Source organism: Peromyscus californicus, unplaced genomic scaffold (assembly GCF_007827085.1).
Source record: "Peromyscus californicus insignis strain IS unplaced genomic scaffold, ASM782708v3 Scaffold_2__1_contigs__length_46816999, whole genome shotgun sequence".
Taxonomy (NCBI): domain Eukaryota; kingdom Metazoa; phylum Chordata; class Mammalia; order Rodentia; family Cricetidae; genus Peromyscus; species Peromyscus californicus.
In genome coordinates this window covers 41,059,888-41,075,243 of record NW_026294540.1, presented here as the reverse complement: position 1 = coordinate 41,075,243, position 15,356 = coordinate 41,059,888, and the positions used below count along the sequence as shown (strand labels likewise).

General features: G+C 48.1%; 1 protein-coding gene across 5 annotated transcripts in view; it reads right to left on the bottom strand.

Annotated features, from left to right (window-relative positions):
• Mtus2 (microtubule associated scaffold protein 2) overlaps nucleotides 1-15,356 on the bottom strand; it is a 370,144-nt gene that overhangs the window by 86,673 nt on the left and 268,115 nt on the right. For all 5 annotated transcript variants that reach the window (XM_052754545.1, XM_052754543.1, XM_052754544.1 and 2 more), the window contains 2 exons: nucleotides 11,049-11,147; nucleotides 4,636-4,847 (listed from right to left, as the gene is read on the bottom strand). In XM_052754545.1, coding sequence (XP_052610505.1) covers nucleotides 4,636-4,847; nucleotides 11,049-11,147 — 311 coding nt within the window. The remainder of the gene's footprint in view (nucleotides 1-4,635; nucleotides 4,848-11,048; nucleotides 11,148-15,356) is intronic.

Here is a 15,356-nt window from a genome sequence, read left to right as displayed (position 1 = left end):
CTTATGGGCTGTTTCATGGAGTGACCACCAGGGGGTGCTACAGGGTAGCGTTTGGAGGAACAAGGCCCCAAGAGCAAGATTCCAGCTTGTCAGCGGGACCCAGGAAAGCGAGCCCAGGAGGGTCATGCTCATTACCACATCCCTGCAGATTTGCGACCATGTTTTTCGGCAGGTCTGCTTGGCCTGCTGAGGAACATGACCGGCTGCAGGGGCAGAGCTGTTAAGAGCAGGCAGGTGTGAGGCTATGTTGGCACCTAAGTGTGGCATCTGAGAATCCCTGGGTGCAGCTGTCACAGCCGACAGCTTCCACAGCCATTCTGCCAGGACAGGACGGGGAGTTCATCTGAGCTGCCCTGCTGCGATAAATTTTCAATACGTCCTTCAAGACATATTCAGCACCTCCAGGAAAATAATTTACTCTAGCAACTGAACTGGCTAGACCAGCCAAACTGCTGCTTATGTATAAAGAGTCAGCATCCCTTATCCGAAACGCTTGGGAACAGAAATGTTTCCGATTTTTTTCTTCAGAATTCGGCATGTTTTTACAGTGTACATAATGAGTTACCGCAGGGATGGGATCCGAGTCTGAACACGGAGTTCATTTAAGTTTCCTATGCACTCTTGAAGCACAGGACAGAGGTAATCTTATACAATATTTTGAAAGTGCAACTCGTCTTAGGAGCTCCAGTGTGGAATGTCACACTTGTGCCCTGTCAGGCCTCAAAAGGTTTCAGGTGTTGAAACATTTCAGATTTCAAACCAGGGATGCTCGACTTGTATAATGACATCTAAGGTCCAGGCTTCCTGTTCACTCCACACATCTCATACACGTCTAATCCCTTCCTGAGAGCAGAACTCTTAAGGTGGGTTTTGTAGATTTCCTTGCACTCACAAAAGATCGTTCTCAAGGATTTCCACAAAGTGCCTCTACCATTAACTCTCTACATCCTCACAATGACCCCAGAAAGAGGTCATTTGTCAACCAGAAGTGGAGAGAGCCACGACTCAGGACGGGGGTCAGAAGGATGCAGCCAGGGGAGAGCACACAAGGACCAGGTTGCTGTGGCCAGCAGGGACAATGTTGGGCACATTGAGAGCAGGGAGGGATCTGTTTAGTTTCCCAGAGGCACAGGTGGCATTTCTACTGGCCAGCACGGTCCCTTTCCATTCCACTACACTTTGCCACGCAATACATTATGTCAGTGGTTCTCAATCTGTGGGTCGAGACCCCCCAAGGAGGTTGCTTTATCAGATATCCTGCATGTCAGATATTTATTTATATTATGATTCATAACAACAGCAAAACCGCAGTGATGAAGTAGCAATGAAATAATTCTGTGGTTGGGGGTCACCACAACACGCGGGCCTGGATTAAAGGGTGGCAGCATCAGGAAGGCTGAGAGCATTTGCTCTATGGACTGCAAGAGGTGTATGCTCTATGAACTTATAACTGAGTGCATGAACACAGACTCCGTTTGTGGCTGGCTACAGTGACCATGCTTTCTTGTGGCTGGGCTGTTCCCACATGGGGACTTTTTTCACACATGGGGACAGGGTATCTAATTTCCCACAGGAGTGACCTAAGTCCTTGAATCTTCAGAGAGCCCCAGCATTGGAGGTTTCAGTGGTCACTCCATGTCTGACCTCTGGGTTCCATTTACTAATGGCAGACCACGTACATCACCCAATGAGCTGTGGAAGCCAACGATGACATCAGTTAAAGATTCTGCCCGTTTGCTTCCCGACCCTGCCACCCCCACCCCCTTTCTCCTGGGGTTTATCTAGATGAAGAAGAGTGACTGGAAAGACAGAAAAGGCCACCCACGTGGCTTGGATGGTGAAATCCCACGGATTGCTTTAGAGACCTGTCTGGAGTTGCTGGTTGTGATTTACTGAAAAGCAAATGAAAATCATGTCCACCGTCCATCCCATTGACTGACATGTCAGGCCTGGGCAGCCCCAGCGGTGGGGACTGATGGAGATGCCTACACGTCATCTGCTAGCCCCTACTGAGCCTTGTGCATGCCGTGGAGGATACAACTGTGGTCAACAAGGAGGTTTTCTGGGGCAGAGGACTGTAAAACTACGTGAGTAGACCCTTAATTCTGGCCCAGTGGCGTCGTACTTGCTATGGTGTCACAAAGTTCAACCTGTCAAACACAATAAGAACTTTCAAAGACTCTCTCAGTGCCCTGGGGTGTGTTTAACCATAGATAATCATCAAGGCTTTGGTGTGACTCTGAGGAGGCCGTGTGAAAGCAGATAGTGTCACAGTGTTGCTGTAGATATCATGCCGTATAAATAAAATGCTGATTGCCCAGTAGCCAGGCAGGAAGTATAGGTGGGACAAGGAGAGAGGAGAATTCTGGGAAGTGGAAGGCTGAGGCAGAGAGACACTGCCAGCCGCCCCCATGAGAAAATGTTAAGATACCGGTAAGCCACGAGCTACGTGGCAACTTATAGATTAATAGAAATGGGTTGATTTAAGATATAAGAACAGGTAGCAAGAAGCCTGCCATGGCCATACAGTTTGTAAGCAATATAAGTCTCTGTGTTTACTTGGTCGGGTCTGAGCGGCTGCGGGACTGGCGGGTGAGAGAGATTTGTCCTGACTGTGGGCCAGGCAGGACAACTCCAGCTATGCAGTGTCACTGCGGTCACCCAGCTCAGCAAACACCCTACCTCCTCTTCTACCGAAGACTCGACAGTCCATGGAAAATCTGCATCCTACCAGAGACAATCTCCCACTGCTGCAAACCAAATATCTCATACTCACTACAGAGAGGCACACCTCCCCGACACATCGAAAACGCATTTGTAACTTTTATGATTTGTAGATACTTGTCACTCTTCATTGACACCAATATGACCAGTCCAGAAAGATGGGAAATCGAAATTGGTCATTCATTGCTGAGGTGAAAATCTTTAGCTGGGGAGGAGGCTGGGGTAAAAAGCAATGTTTTTTCAGCTCTCCAAACACCATGTTGTCCCTCAAGACAATGGGTCAGGAAGTTACTCTGTCCCGAAAGCTTTAAGCAAAAAGAAAAAAGACTGAGGGAAAAAGGGCAGGTTGAGCTGATCCACCAGAGGGCGTGGGGAGGGGAGCAGGGCAAAGAACCACCCTACAGTGCAGCGCAGGTGATTACGGAAGAAGTCCGTGGACACTGTGCAACGTAGTGTCTGTTGTTTTGTCTTGAAATTAGCTAGCGTTCTAGGCACTTCACTCTCATTTGGGAGGCCTTGATACCACAGTATTACCACTTCCTATTTATACATGCCAGAGGACCCTCGTGTGGAGCTCAGAATGCTCACCCCTCATTAGGACTTGGGTGTGGTTGATCCTCCAAAACCGTAAAGTGGTTGATCCTCCAAAACTGTAAAGTGGGGCCTTGAAAAAGAATTCATGTCTGTCTGTCCCACGGGAACAGATTATTGCTGGAGCGAGCAGGTTGGCATAAGACATTTCAGTTGTTTGCCCCGCCCCCCTTCCTTCCAAATGCTCACTTGCCCTGTGTGGTAGTTTGCATGTCATTATAGCCCCCATAGGCCCATAGGGAGTGGCACCATTAGGAGGAGAGGCTTTGTTGGAGTGGGTGTGGCCTTGTTGGAGGAAGCGTGTCACTGTGGAGGCGGGGTTTGAGGTTTCCTATGCTCAGGATACAGCCTAGGGTCTCAGTCAACTTCCTGTTGCCTGCAAGCCAAGATGTAGCCAGCACTAGTTTATCTGCAGGCTGCCATGCTCCTCACCAGGATGATAATAAACTAAACCTCTGAAACTGTAAGCCAGCCACTGCAATTAAATGTTTCCTTTACAAGAGTTGCCAAGGTGTCTCTTCACAGCGATAGAAACTCCATTGAGGACACCCTGCTCCCTCTCTTCCACATGCTGGCTCGCCCTTCTGCTTTACACCATGAGGTGATGCAGTCTGAGGCCCTCACCAGAAGCCCAGCAGGTGCTAGGGCCATACTCTCAGGTTTTCAGCCTCTAGAACTGTGAGGCAAAATAACTTTTTTTTCCTAAATAAACTGCCCATTCTTGGATGTTTTATTACAGCAACAGCAACAGCAACAACAAAAACAGGCATCATATTCAAATCTCTAAAATAAATGCTCATTTTCACCCTCAAGCACCCAGATGACCCCAGACATCTGCTGACAAGAAACCGACGTTCTGCATTTCTAGAGAAACAGTGTTCAGTGAAGATCCTTTTCCAGCCCATGCTGTTGGGCCCGCTCAGTGCATTTCCCACTAGTAGCCAAGGACAATGACACTGAGGTCCCATCTCCTTGTGTCTTCAGTCAAAACACCAGAATGAACCCATCTCCTTTTGAAAATGCAAAGAAGCGCACACTGTCTTCTCCAAACATTTCCTCTTTGTATGCATCCTTTTCTTTCTTTTTCTGCCCACTTTTCTCTTTTGTAATCAAGGTTACTTACTCTTCCTTTTGGACTAGTTTCTTTGACTAGTTTTGGGCTCCTGGAATGTTCTAGAATGCTGCAGGAGATTCCATATGACAAGCAAGACTCAACTCTATCCCCAAACCCTAATTATCCCACACACTTCCAATGACCATCAGCTCCAGCGCCCAAGTAGCTGGGGAGACCCCAGCATTCTCAGCCACGGCCAGCCTCACCTTTCCAAAGAAGTGCTGGGTGGACACGGCCAGGGCGTCGAAGCCACGGACGGCCCTCTTCAGCTCCCCTCGAGCCAGGCCCAGCTGCCTGGCCTGCCACTCACACCTGTCCCTCAGTCGCTGGGCCAGCTGCCGCTCCGCCTCTCGGGCCTGCAGGTCAGGCTTGGGTGCGAACCCATTCCGAGGAGCAGTGGTCCTCTGCTTCGGGTACCCTATGAAGAAAGAAAGTGTCACTTGGAGCGTTCCGTTCAACTGCAGCCTCTCACAGGAGCTCCCTAGACCCATGGGGCAGGGAAGGAATTACCCGCAGTTTGCCATTTCAAGTATTAAACAGACACAACTGGCTGGGACTTACATCATTTACTTGGTTTACTGGTTTTAAGTGCAAAGTTTATGCTTAGAAAACTAACAAACGCACCACCAAATTTCTTTTCGGCTTCTGCCATTTCTTTAGGCCTGCTTGGGGAGAAGGAAGCCAGAGGTTCTTCTTTCTTTCTTGTTTCTTTCTTTCTTTTTATTATTTATTTTATTTTATTTTATTTTTCTTTATTAAGAAATTTTCTACTCACTCCTCATGCTATCCACAGGACCCCCCCTTTCTTGTTTCTTAAAGGAGATTTTTTTAAAAAATGATAAAGTCTTGGAAATAAATAAAAGCATCAAACAGCAAAACCAATCAGACCCACAGCTTGTACCGTAACGAACTTACAGTTAGAATTGGCATTCAAAACAGAAGCTGTGGGGCTTCACATTAAATTTTACACCGTCTGTATTGAATCTGCTTTATGTACTTACTGCCCTTAGACAAATGTCTCCTGGGAAATCAATCCAGCATCAACTCGGGTAGAAGTCAGGCTTCTGAGGAGGTAACGGCTCCTTCCTTAGTACCAGAGAGTGACGCTACAAGCCCCTTCCTGCCCTTTCCATGGCCTCTCTTGTGACCTTGTTCTTCAGTGTCAAGGTGATAACCTCTATTTGGGGGCTGGGGAAGCTTAGCTCCTATTGTACCAATGTCTTGGGGGTCCCCCAGTGTGACTTCATATCATGCCCACAGCTACAGTATTGGTCCAAGCCCCCCATCAACTCCTCACTGCTTCTTCATTACAAGTGGAGTGATCTTTCCAGAGATGCGAGGTGGTTCATCACTGCAGGAAGCCACCGTCTGTTCCTATCGCAGTGTGCATCCCACCCGCAAAGCTCCTGTGAGTGGTGTGGCTCACAGAATGAACCAGACGTTTGCCAGGGTCCGAGGGAAGGGTTAGGGAGGTACAGGAGAAGGGCATTTTAGGCTGAAGTTTGAAGAAGGTAAGGCTCCGGGAAAGAGCTCACTGGAGAGAAGGCCATCATGGCCAGCGACCTGTGGGCCACCATCCCTCCCTCCACTGAGGCACAGAGAGAGACACATGCTATCCCCACAGGCAGCCAGAGAGCCTGCAGGTGGCCATGACCTGACAACTCAGACATGACCTTCCTGTATCCAGGCAGATGACCCTGGGTCACCTCGAGTTATTTGGGGGCTCTTTCCTTCTCTTCTGACTTTTTTTTTTTTTTTGGTTTTTCGAGACAGGGTTTCTCTGTGTAGCTTTGCGCCTTTTCCTGAAACTCATTTGGTAGCCCAGGCTGGCCTCGAACTCACAGAGATCCGCCTGGCTCTGCCTCCCGAGTGCTGGGATTAAAGGCGTGCGCCACCACCGCCCGGCCTCTTCTGACTTTTACTTCTCCAAGACCCCAGGGTCAAGACACAAACCCCAAACCCAGTGTCTGACACATGGAGACATAGAGGAAGGTGGACTGTGAGATCAGCCTCATCCAGTGGCTGACTCAGCAGCAGACACAATAATGTTAATGGAATCAACTCCTTAACAAGTCATCAGGCACGGAGGCGGGACCTCACAGGTGACACACCTTAATTTCTGGGACTTAGGTGGAATTGCTCCTCAATATAATATAGGAACTCAAACAGGACAGGAACCTGGAGGCAGGAGCTGATGCAGAGGCTGAGGAGCCCAGGAATAGCACCACCCACAATGCGATGGGCCCTCCACCATCAATCACTAAGAAATATCTTACAGCTGGATCTTATGGAAGCCTTCCCTCAAGTGAGGTTCCCTTCTTTGCAGTGACTCCAGCTTATGTCAAATTGACATAAAACCAGCCAGCATTGCTATCATTAGGTTAAAAAAATTAATACTACTGTTGAAAGTTACTTTTAAACTGGTATTATTACTACATTGTTTTTATTCATGTACTCAGTGCTCTGGTATTCAATTGAATGCATGCAGTCAGCTCACATTTCTCCTCTGGGGTAGGGGGTCGCCCAGCAATGGACATCCTTGGCCAAGTCAGAGGCTCCCCTGAGAACGTTAACTTTTGGAATCAACACAATAAGCTTAGCAACTTTGTGACACTAAGTGACGCAGTGAAGCAGTCCTTGTTTAGGACTCCTTGTTGACTGTACCATAATTCTCAGTCACTGTCAAGGCCTGGCCGAAGCCCAGTCCAGAGCTTCCCCATTAGGAGGGAAGCACTGAGAAATGAGGCTGGCTATGGAGTTCGCTGTCACTTCAGTTGAAAAGGGTTTGTGACGGTGAATCTCAATGGTCACCTTGGCTGCACAAATTTACAATTATATCAGTATCGTGCAAGGGTCCTTACCTCTACATTAGCAATGTTCAAAGAACTATATGAGCACCGACTTGCCATGACCTACAGATAGCTAATTTTATATGCTTCTTGCTAGGATTTTATATGCTTCGTGCTAGGATGTTTAAGGTCCCAAATACTTAATTCTTGTTATTAAATGTTTTCTCTGCGTCTGGTATCCTGTAAGGTCCAGTGGGTGAGCAAGGAATCAGGCTCATCTGTGGTCTTTTGCCAATCACTGTCCAAGAGGGACCAATCCAGAGGAGTATCCCAGGTCCTCAGGCTCCTCTCTACCCAGGGTGCTTCCCATTTCCTCGTATGTGGGGCTAATCTGTGTCTCCAGCACCACCTCCCAGGGTTAGGAGCTTGCCCTAAATCTAGACTACATTCCCATTGTCCAAATCCTGACCCAGCCACAGTTTCTTTCGAGCTATCCCGCCAGCTGTGTAAATCAGGTTAGGGCAGAAGTAATGCATGCGGACCACAATGACATGTGACAGCTTAACCCCATGGGGGAAGCCAGTAACTGGACATCAGCACAAAGGTGAATGCCAACGGTCGTTTGCGTGCGAAGGCCGAGCTTCCACCAGTTTGCGTGCGGAGGCTAAGCACTGGGGAGGACCCGGTGTTGGAAAATGGAAAGCAAATATTAAAAATTCATTTGCAGCAGCTGGTCACTACCCAGAGGAATGCCGTAGACAGAACAGGGCGATTTAATTGAATCCGGAAAGCTTACCGGACGTAGCAACAGAGCTGTGCTGGGGCCCGCACACTGATAATACGACGGAAGGCCATGACCTTCACACTTGTAAACAAGGTGGAAGCAAGGACTGGACACGGCTTTGATAGCTCCTCAGCTGGAGGGAAAGTCCTCTGTGAACTTGGTCACTGTCCTAGCAGAGGTGTATCCCAAGGGCATATGAGTAGGGTTCTTTGTGAGCTTGAAGACAGCTTTATTTTTACGAATGTAAACACAGGTCAGGTTTTGTGAGATGGAGCACTGTTTTCCTACTTAGAACTGGCAGTTGTTCGATGGGAGTGGCCTAGTGTGCCGGTTGGCTTTTGTCTTCTCCACACAAACCAGAATAACGCGTGGGGACAAGGGAACTTGTTTGAGGAACTGCCTCCATCTGATTGGCCTGTGGTCATCAGGTCTGTGGGATATTTGACTGCCATTTTGCCCGAATTTAATTAATCACCCCTGACCTCTGAGGAGGAGGGAGGGGCTGGGGTCGAGTGAACAATCAATTCTACCTATACCCTGCACTTTCTAGGCATCCCTAAACCACGGGGGTCTAGAGAGTTTCTTGCCTGACTGGACACATCTATAGAGCCCTCTCTAAAGCCGTGGGGACATGCGCTGTCACTGGGGAACTTTCCGGCTCCCATCCTAAGGACACTTCCCCCGGACGCTCATCTGTGTCCTGTGTCTGATCCTTTGTAGCTCACTGGTAAGTGGAAGTAGGGGCTTCTCCGAAAGCCACGAGTAGGCATGGGAGGCACTGGAGAGGAGGAGGAACTAAAAACCCTCATGCACTACCGCTGGGAATGCAAATGGCAAATTACTTTAGGAAACAATTTGGCACAATGTAAAGAAGTTAAGTGTAGTTGGATTTTTCTTTGGGCCTCCAGCTCATGGAAACTTATTATTGATTATGAAAGCTCGGTCTTAGCTTAGGCTTGTTCTTAACTAGTTCTTATAAGTTAAATTAACCCACATCTTTTCATCTATGTTCTTTTACATGGCTCAGTTATCTTTATTCATACTGCCCATCCTGCTTCCTCTCTGTCTGTCTGGTGACCCCACCTTTTTCTTCCCAGTGCTCTTTCTCTGTTCAGAAGTCCTGCCTATCTCTCCAGCCTAGGTAGGCCATTCAGTTTTTTATTACACCAATCACAGTGACACATCTTCACACAATGTACAAATATCCCACAGCAGTTAATCCTATCATTACTACATGAACCATACATCCAGTGTCTTAGTTAGGGTTTTATTGCTGTGAAGAGACATCATGACCACAGAAACTCTTAAAAAGGAAAACACTTAATTGGGGCTGTCTTACGGTTTCAGAGGTTCAGTCTGCCAGCATCATGGTGGGATATGGCGACACGCAGGCAGACATGGTGCTGGAGAAGGAGCTGAGAGTTCTACATCCTGATCCACAGGCAGCAGAAGTGAAGGCTGTCATACTGGGGGTGGCTTGAGCCCACCCCCACAGTGACACACTTCCTCCAACAAGGCCACGCCTCCTAACAGTGCCACTCCCTATGGACTCGTGTATTTGAACACTTGGTCTGCTGCTACTGCTGGTTGGGTAGGTCTAGGAGGTGTGGCCTTGTTGGGGGAAGTCATCACTGGGGGCTGACTTTGAGGGTTTAAAGCCTCCCACCCTTCCCGGGGACTGCTCTCCAAGCTTCCTGATTACGGTAGGGGCTTGTGAGCTCCTGGCTTTCTGCTCCAGCCACCGTGCTGGCGGCTTGCTGCCCCACCATGACAGGCTCTGGAACCTAAGCCCTAATAAACTCCTTCTTCTGTAAGTTGGCCTGGCTACTACTGAGTCCTTGCATAGCTTCCCAGGACCTTCCATTTGGACCTGACTGGGGTGTCGAGGAAATGAAGAACAGACAGACAGATGGACACACGGACAAAAAGTTGGGATTGGGTGGTCCGGGCTCTTGGCTGGAGAAACCAAAGTACCCCGGAAGCTCACTGTGTTTAATGTATAGAGAGGCGGGGTTATTACATCAGCTGGAAAAGGAGGTGGGTTTACCTAATCTCCGTGGGGACAGTCTCAGCAGGGGAACAGTCTTCAGGCTGGGAACATCTTGGGGAGAAAGCTACGGTGACCATTTTTCTGCACACACGGTCTGCCTCTGAGACTAAGGCACTGAGACTGTGCCCACGTCAACAGCACGAACTGACTGGGATCTTCACACACTCAGGACTTCCTCTGCTCCCTAGGGGTCATGCTGCTTTATCACGGCAACAGGAAAGTAACTAATACATTGGGGTATGCACCAAGGTGGAGGAAGGGGTTATTAAAGAAGACAGTAAAATAGCAACGTATTACATGATTCCACATATATGAAACTTTAGGAAACACAGACTACTGTGACAGAATAGAGCAGAGGTGGTGGGGAATGGGGTGTGGTGGGCTGTGCACGTGGGCCTGACAAGATCACCAGGACATTTTGGGAGAAGATGGATATGTGTGTTATCCTCATTGAAAGGTGGTAACCTCACAGGTAAGGGCACACATCAAACCTGACCAAGATGTACACTTTACATATAGGTGATTTAACATGTATTAATTATTAATTGTTTGGCATTTCATTGATATAAGTATTTCCATATTTTAACTTTTAAAACATTTTGTGCATGGACTGGAAACAGTCCAAAGCTAGATTTTATTACATACAGCCTGCTTTTCTCCCTTTTATAAAATGTTACTTGAGCTTAGACCTTCAAAGTGTAATTTTTTTCCCAACTGAATTATTTTTACATGTTCTCATAAGAGCACATATTCCTTTGCAAAGAAATTCTCCCACATATACATGGCATAACCCCTTGTTTTTATAGGTAAAACTCATGCCCAAAAAGGTTCCTCTGGTATCGGATGAGGAAAACCCAGCCTGTGTGTCAGGTTGGCACGCACACATTAACGGCCATCTGAACGAACTCAGCGCCAAACTCAGGCCTCACAAAACAGCACGGACCGTGTGTGTAAGTACCTGGTGAGTGTGTAAGTACCTGGTGAGCGTGTAAGTACCTGGTGAGTGAAGCTTGGTGGAAGAAGACGCTGCTCTCTTGGGAGATGAGACGGCAGGTTTGTTAGCGTCTGGGTCTTTCTGCGATTCTTTCTTTGTTCCTACGTACAGTTTGTAAAGAGGAAGAGAAAGAGAAAGGGAGTGGTTATATGAGGCACCATAACAGAGCTGCTGTGGAAAGGCAATGTAATAAAAGGCAAACAGGACAACAAGGAATTGCTGGGTCAGTTGTTACCGTCAACGCCCCCGCCCCTTTGCCTGGGAGAATGACAACGCGCTTATTTATAACAAAGGGATTTAGTTCTAAGTGTGACCTGAAACAGGGCCATTGTCTCTGGATGATGAAAACAGCCCTTGCTCTGGTGGGCCCAGGACCCAGTGACCTCACACAATATCTAGGAATTAAAATTTCATTGCACTTAGGCACGAACTTGGTCTACTGAAGACAGGGAGGGATGGGATAGACAAAAGTACCTGCTGAGCCACGGGGGGCCTCAGCCGGCTCGAATTCATTTCCAGAGGTGACCCAGCCATCACTAGTCCCCTCGATTGCAGCTGAGCCTTCCTGGAACTATTCCAGCTGGCTCAGCAGGAGGGGTAGCCTGGGCACGGGTGTGCTCTAGGGGCATGTGCAGACGCCCCCAGAAGATGACTGAGGGTTCAGAGTGCCTTCCCCCTGACAGCTGAAGTCTGCTCATCCTCAGTGTTGCTAGGTAGACTGCACTGTCCACCCATTCGTGCTCCCAGGGGACAGTGTGTGCACGAGTCACATTCTCCCGGCCCACGCCTCGCTGGCGCTGACAGGCCAGGCATGTAATTACTGACAGACACCAGAGGTCCTTGCACAGCAATCTTATGCGTGGCTTTGTGTAACAGCGATCAGTGCGAGCACGTGAACGGACAGACACTGTGCCCACGTTTCCCCCTGGCATGCACTCTTCATTTGGTTGGCAGAGCAGCCCTTCCCCTGATGTTTAAACTATACTTTGCTGATTCTCCCTCTTCAAACACTTTAATACCATCGTCTTTCACTGCCTGGAGTTTTAGGTTTTAACACGGCTGAATACATCCCCTCCACCACTGCTTCCCAGCTCTGAAGTCTTGAGGGCATTATTAAAGGTTTGTATGTGTGCTCGCACACACACACTGAAGGTCTACTGAGGCTGCAGGGGCTGACATGGAGACCTTGAGAGCCCATCCACCGTCCCCGCTCCTGACATCACAGGTAACAAATCCAGGGCTAGCCTCACCCTTCCGTCCCTGCCCTCTGCTTTCACTTTGGATCAACCAATAGGGAAAGAGACCAAGACTCCTGGGAACTAAGCAGGGAAGCACTAGCTGCCTCCAGAGTCCCCTAACATGTTTCCTGCTTTATAGGCAGTACTAAGTTAGTTAGTACTCAGGAGTACTCAGTTAGCCTGAACAGCGCTTTCCATTCCACTCCCATGGAGCAGTCTACCACGCCAACTGGAAATTTAAGTACTGATAGTTTTGACTCTGAAATTCCACTTCTGCAAATCTCACTGTGGAACACTTCTCCAGGCATGCCAAATACGTACTCAAAGACAGTACATAATTTACAACCATAAATACGTGAATACAGACAAAATTCACATTGAAGAATCCCTAAATAAATATATAGTCAAGCCATGGAGTGCCATGCCGCCATTAAAAAGAATGAATTGGCTCCCTATTGTACCGAGATGGAAAGACATCCACAATAAATGAAAATGTTAGTTGTTGGATAGGATTAAGGTGTTGTCTCCTTATCACACAAAGGAGCGCATGCATTAGGTAATCAGACTTGCAGGAGTGCTGAGTTCTAAGCGGTAGGATGGAACGGCTTGACAAGTGGTGTGTGATGAGTGTGCATTGTTTCCATGTCAAGGCTATAGCAAAACGAGAGAGATCAACCGTAAGGTGCTCAGTAGTCTGTGTGGTGTGTGGAATGTCAGGAGGGCCTGGTCCCAGACTGTGCTAGGCTGAGGCTCATCCTGTCCAGCGTCTGCCTGGCCAGCCTAACTGTCCTGGCAGTTGGCTCTTTTCTCCTCCCCTAAGCCTCTGTCTCCTGTTGCCTCTCTAACAAAGGACTTCCCCTAGGCCTCTCTCAGCAGAGTGACTTGGGCGGCAGGGCTCACATTCTCTCTGTGTTGTGGCTTGAGTGTGAAGTGGCCACTGGAGGCTCCTGGGTCTGAACACGAGATCTTCGGCTTGGTGACGTTGTTTTGGAGGACTCTGTCACCTTTAGGAGACAGAGCCAGGCTGGAGGAGGCTGGCTGCTAAGGATAGACCTTACCTGTTCCAGCCTGGCCCTCGTACTGGCCCAAGCTTTTGCCTCTTTCTATGTGAGGTTCACGTGTTCTGTGTTTCTGTGGCTTCTTGTTTCCCGACTAGCTTCCTTGGTGGCTCCTTGTTTTGTGGCCAGCTTCTTTACTTTGGCAGGACACTAATTTTTTTTTTTTCTGCTTTAATTTGTACTGCTCAAAATTTCTTCCGATCAAACTTTCTCTTTAACTCAAAGTTTTATTGTGATATTCACCTCACCCTCAGATGCAAAGGGATTTCTCTTTTGGATTCCTGGGCTGCTAACGACAGCCGGATACTATGATAAATCTCAGCCTTTTGGTGGGTGATCCATTTTACTCTCTTGCAAAGTTCTTAGTGCCTCTTATTCTCACTCTGGTGTGTCTGGTTGCCTTTTTTAAATCGATTATGCAGGTGTCTAGCAGACCCCTTTAACCCACATCCTATGGTTCTGAGTCATTTTTCTTGATACATTGGTTTGATAATGTTGCTTCCTTTCCCTCTGATTTCTCATTTTATGAATGCTCTACTATCTGGGCTCTAACCTGTAGGTGATGTCTTACTTTGGACAGCTTCCATGTGCTCAGTCACACCCAATACGGCCCAGTTAAACCAAGTGTTGCTTAAACTTCCTCCCTCTCCCCTCCCCAGCTCAGTGAGTGTCCCCTGTGCCTACACCAGAGATACCGATCCTGCCTCTCTCTCCCCCTTTCTTGTTTCTTCACACTCAGTAGAACACCATCTCTGAGATACACATATTTCCTCTCTCTCTACAGCTAGTTCACCCCTACCCCATTCACTGTAATTTCCAAACTCAGACTACAGCAGCATCCCTCCTCTGCTGGTCTCTGGCTGAATCCTGCCTCAGACCCCAGCATGGGGGTGTTCCAGGTGCTCCCACCAATCTCTGGTCCTCTCCCACATGGCTTGACAGTTGAAGGCATTGCTTACCCACTCACAGGTCCCATTAGACAATGCATTCTATCTGAAACACCTACTCACTAAATATTTATAAATAAAAGGAGTTGGTTAATTTTGCTAAATAAGCATGTTTCTTTTCTCTGTGGAAGATGAAATCAACCTCGAGATGGGGTGATTCCTGACAACGTGGAGACTTCCTTGTGCTGGTTAGGGTTTGTCAACCTGATACACACTAGAGTCATTAGGAACTGGGAGTCCATGCTGAGAAAATCCCTCCATCAGGACTGGCCTGTGGGCAAGCCTGTGGTACATTTTCTTTTGATGATTGACATGAGCAGGGCCACCCTGGGCAGATGGTCCCGGGAGTTGTAAGAGTGCAAGCTGAGCAAGCCATGGGGAGCAAGCTAACATGAGCATGTATCTACGGCCTCTGCTTTGGTTCCTGCCTTGAGTTCCTGCCTCGACTTCCCTCAGTGATGGTGTGTGACCACCCGTAGGCTGCAGTAAACCTTTTCTCCACAAGCTGCTTTTGGTCATGGAGCTTTATCACAGCAATAGAACCCTAAGACGCGGTTCCTAGTCTCTCCTTTTCATCCCCTCTCCATTCCCCTCCCCTCTTCATAATGAAGAGGCCTTCTCTGAGTGGGTAATGAGAAATCACTGTACACTCTCAAACCAAATGAGCAAAGCTCTGGAAAGCATGAGTTTGTGGGAAGAAAACATACTGGTTCTCCTGGGGATTCAAGACACTGCCCGATCTGTTAAATCCGAGAAAAATTGTGTGGAGATTCAAGACACTGTCTGATCTATTAAATCCGAGAAAATGTGTGTAAGTTAGTGGTGGGAAATTGCTCACATTTTTGACACCAATACAAATAGTCCTTGGGATTTTATTCCTTGGGGATGGTTTTAGTGAGGCAAACCCAGAATTTATCTGGTGATCTACCTCATTTTACTTGGTAATTTACCTCTGAGATGAGTTTCTCTCTGGGAAAGAGAAGAGCCAGAGGGAGCCTTGCTGGGCAGGTAATGCTTGAGCTGGGCTGCCAGGAGGACCAGAGACCAGCAAAGAAGAAAGCCTGACC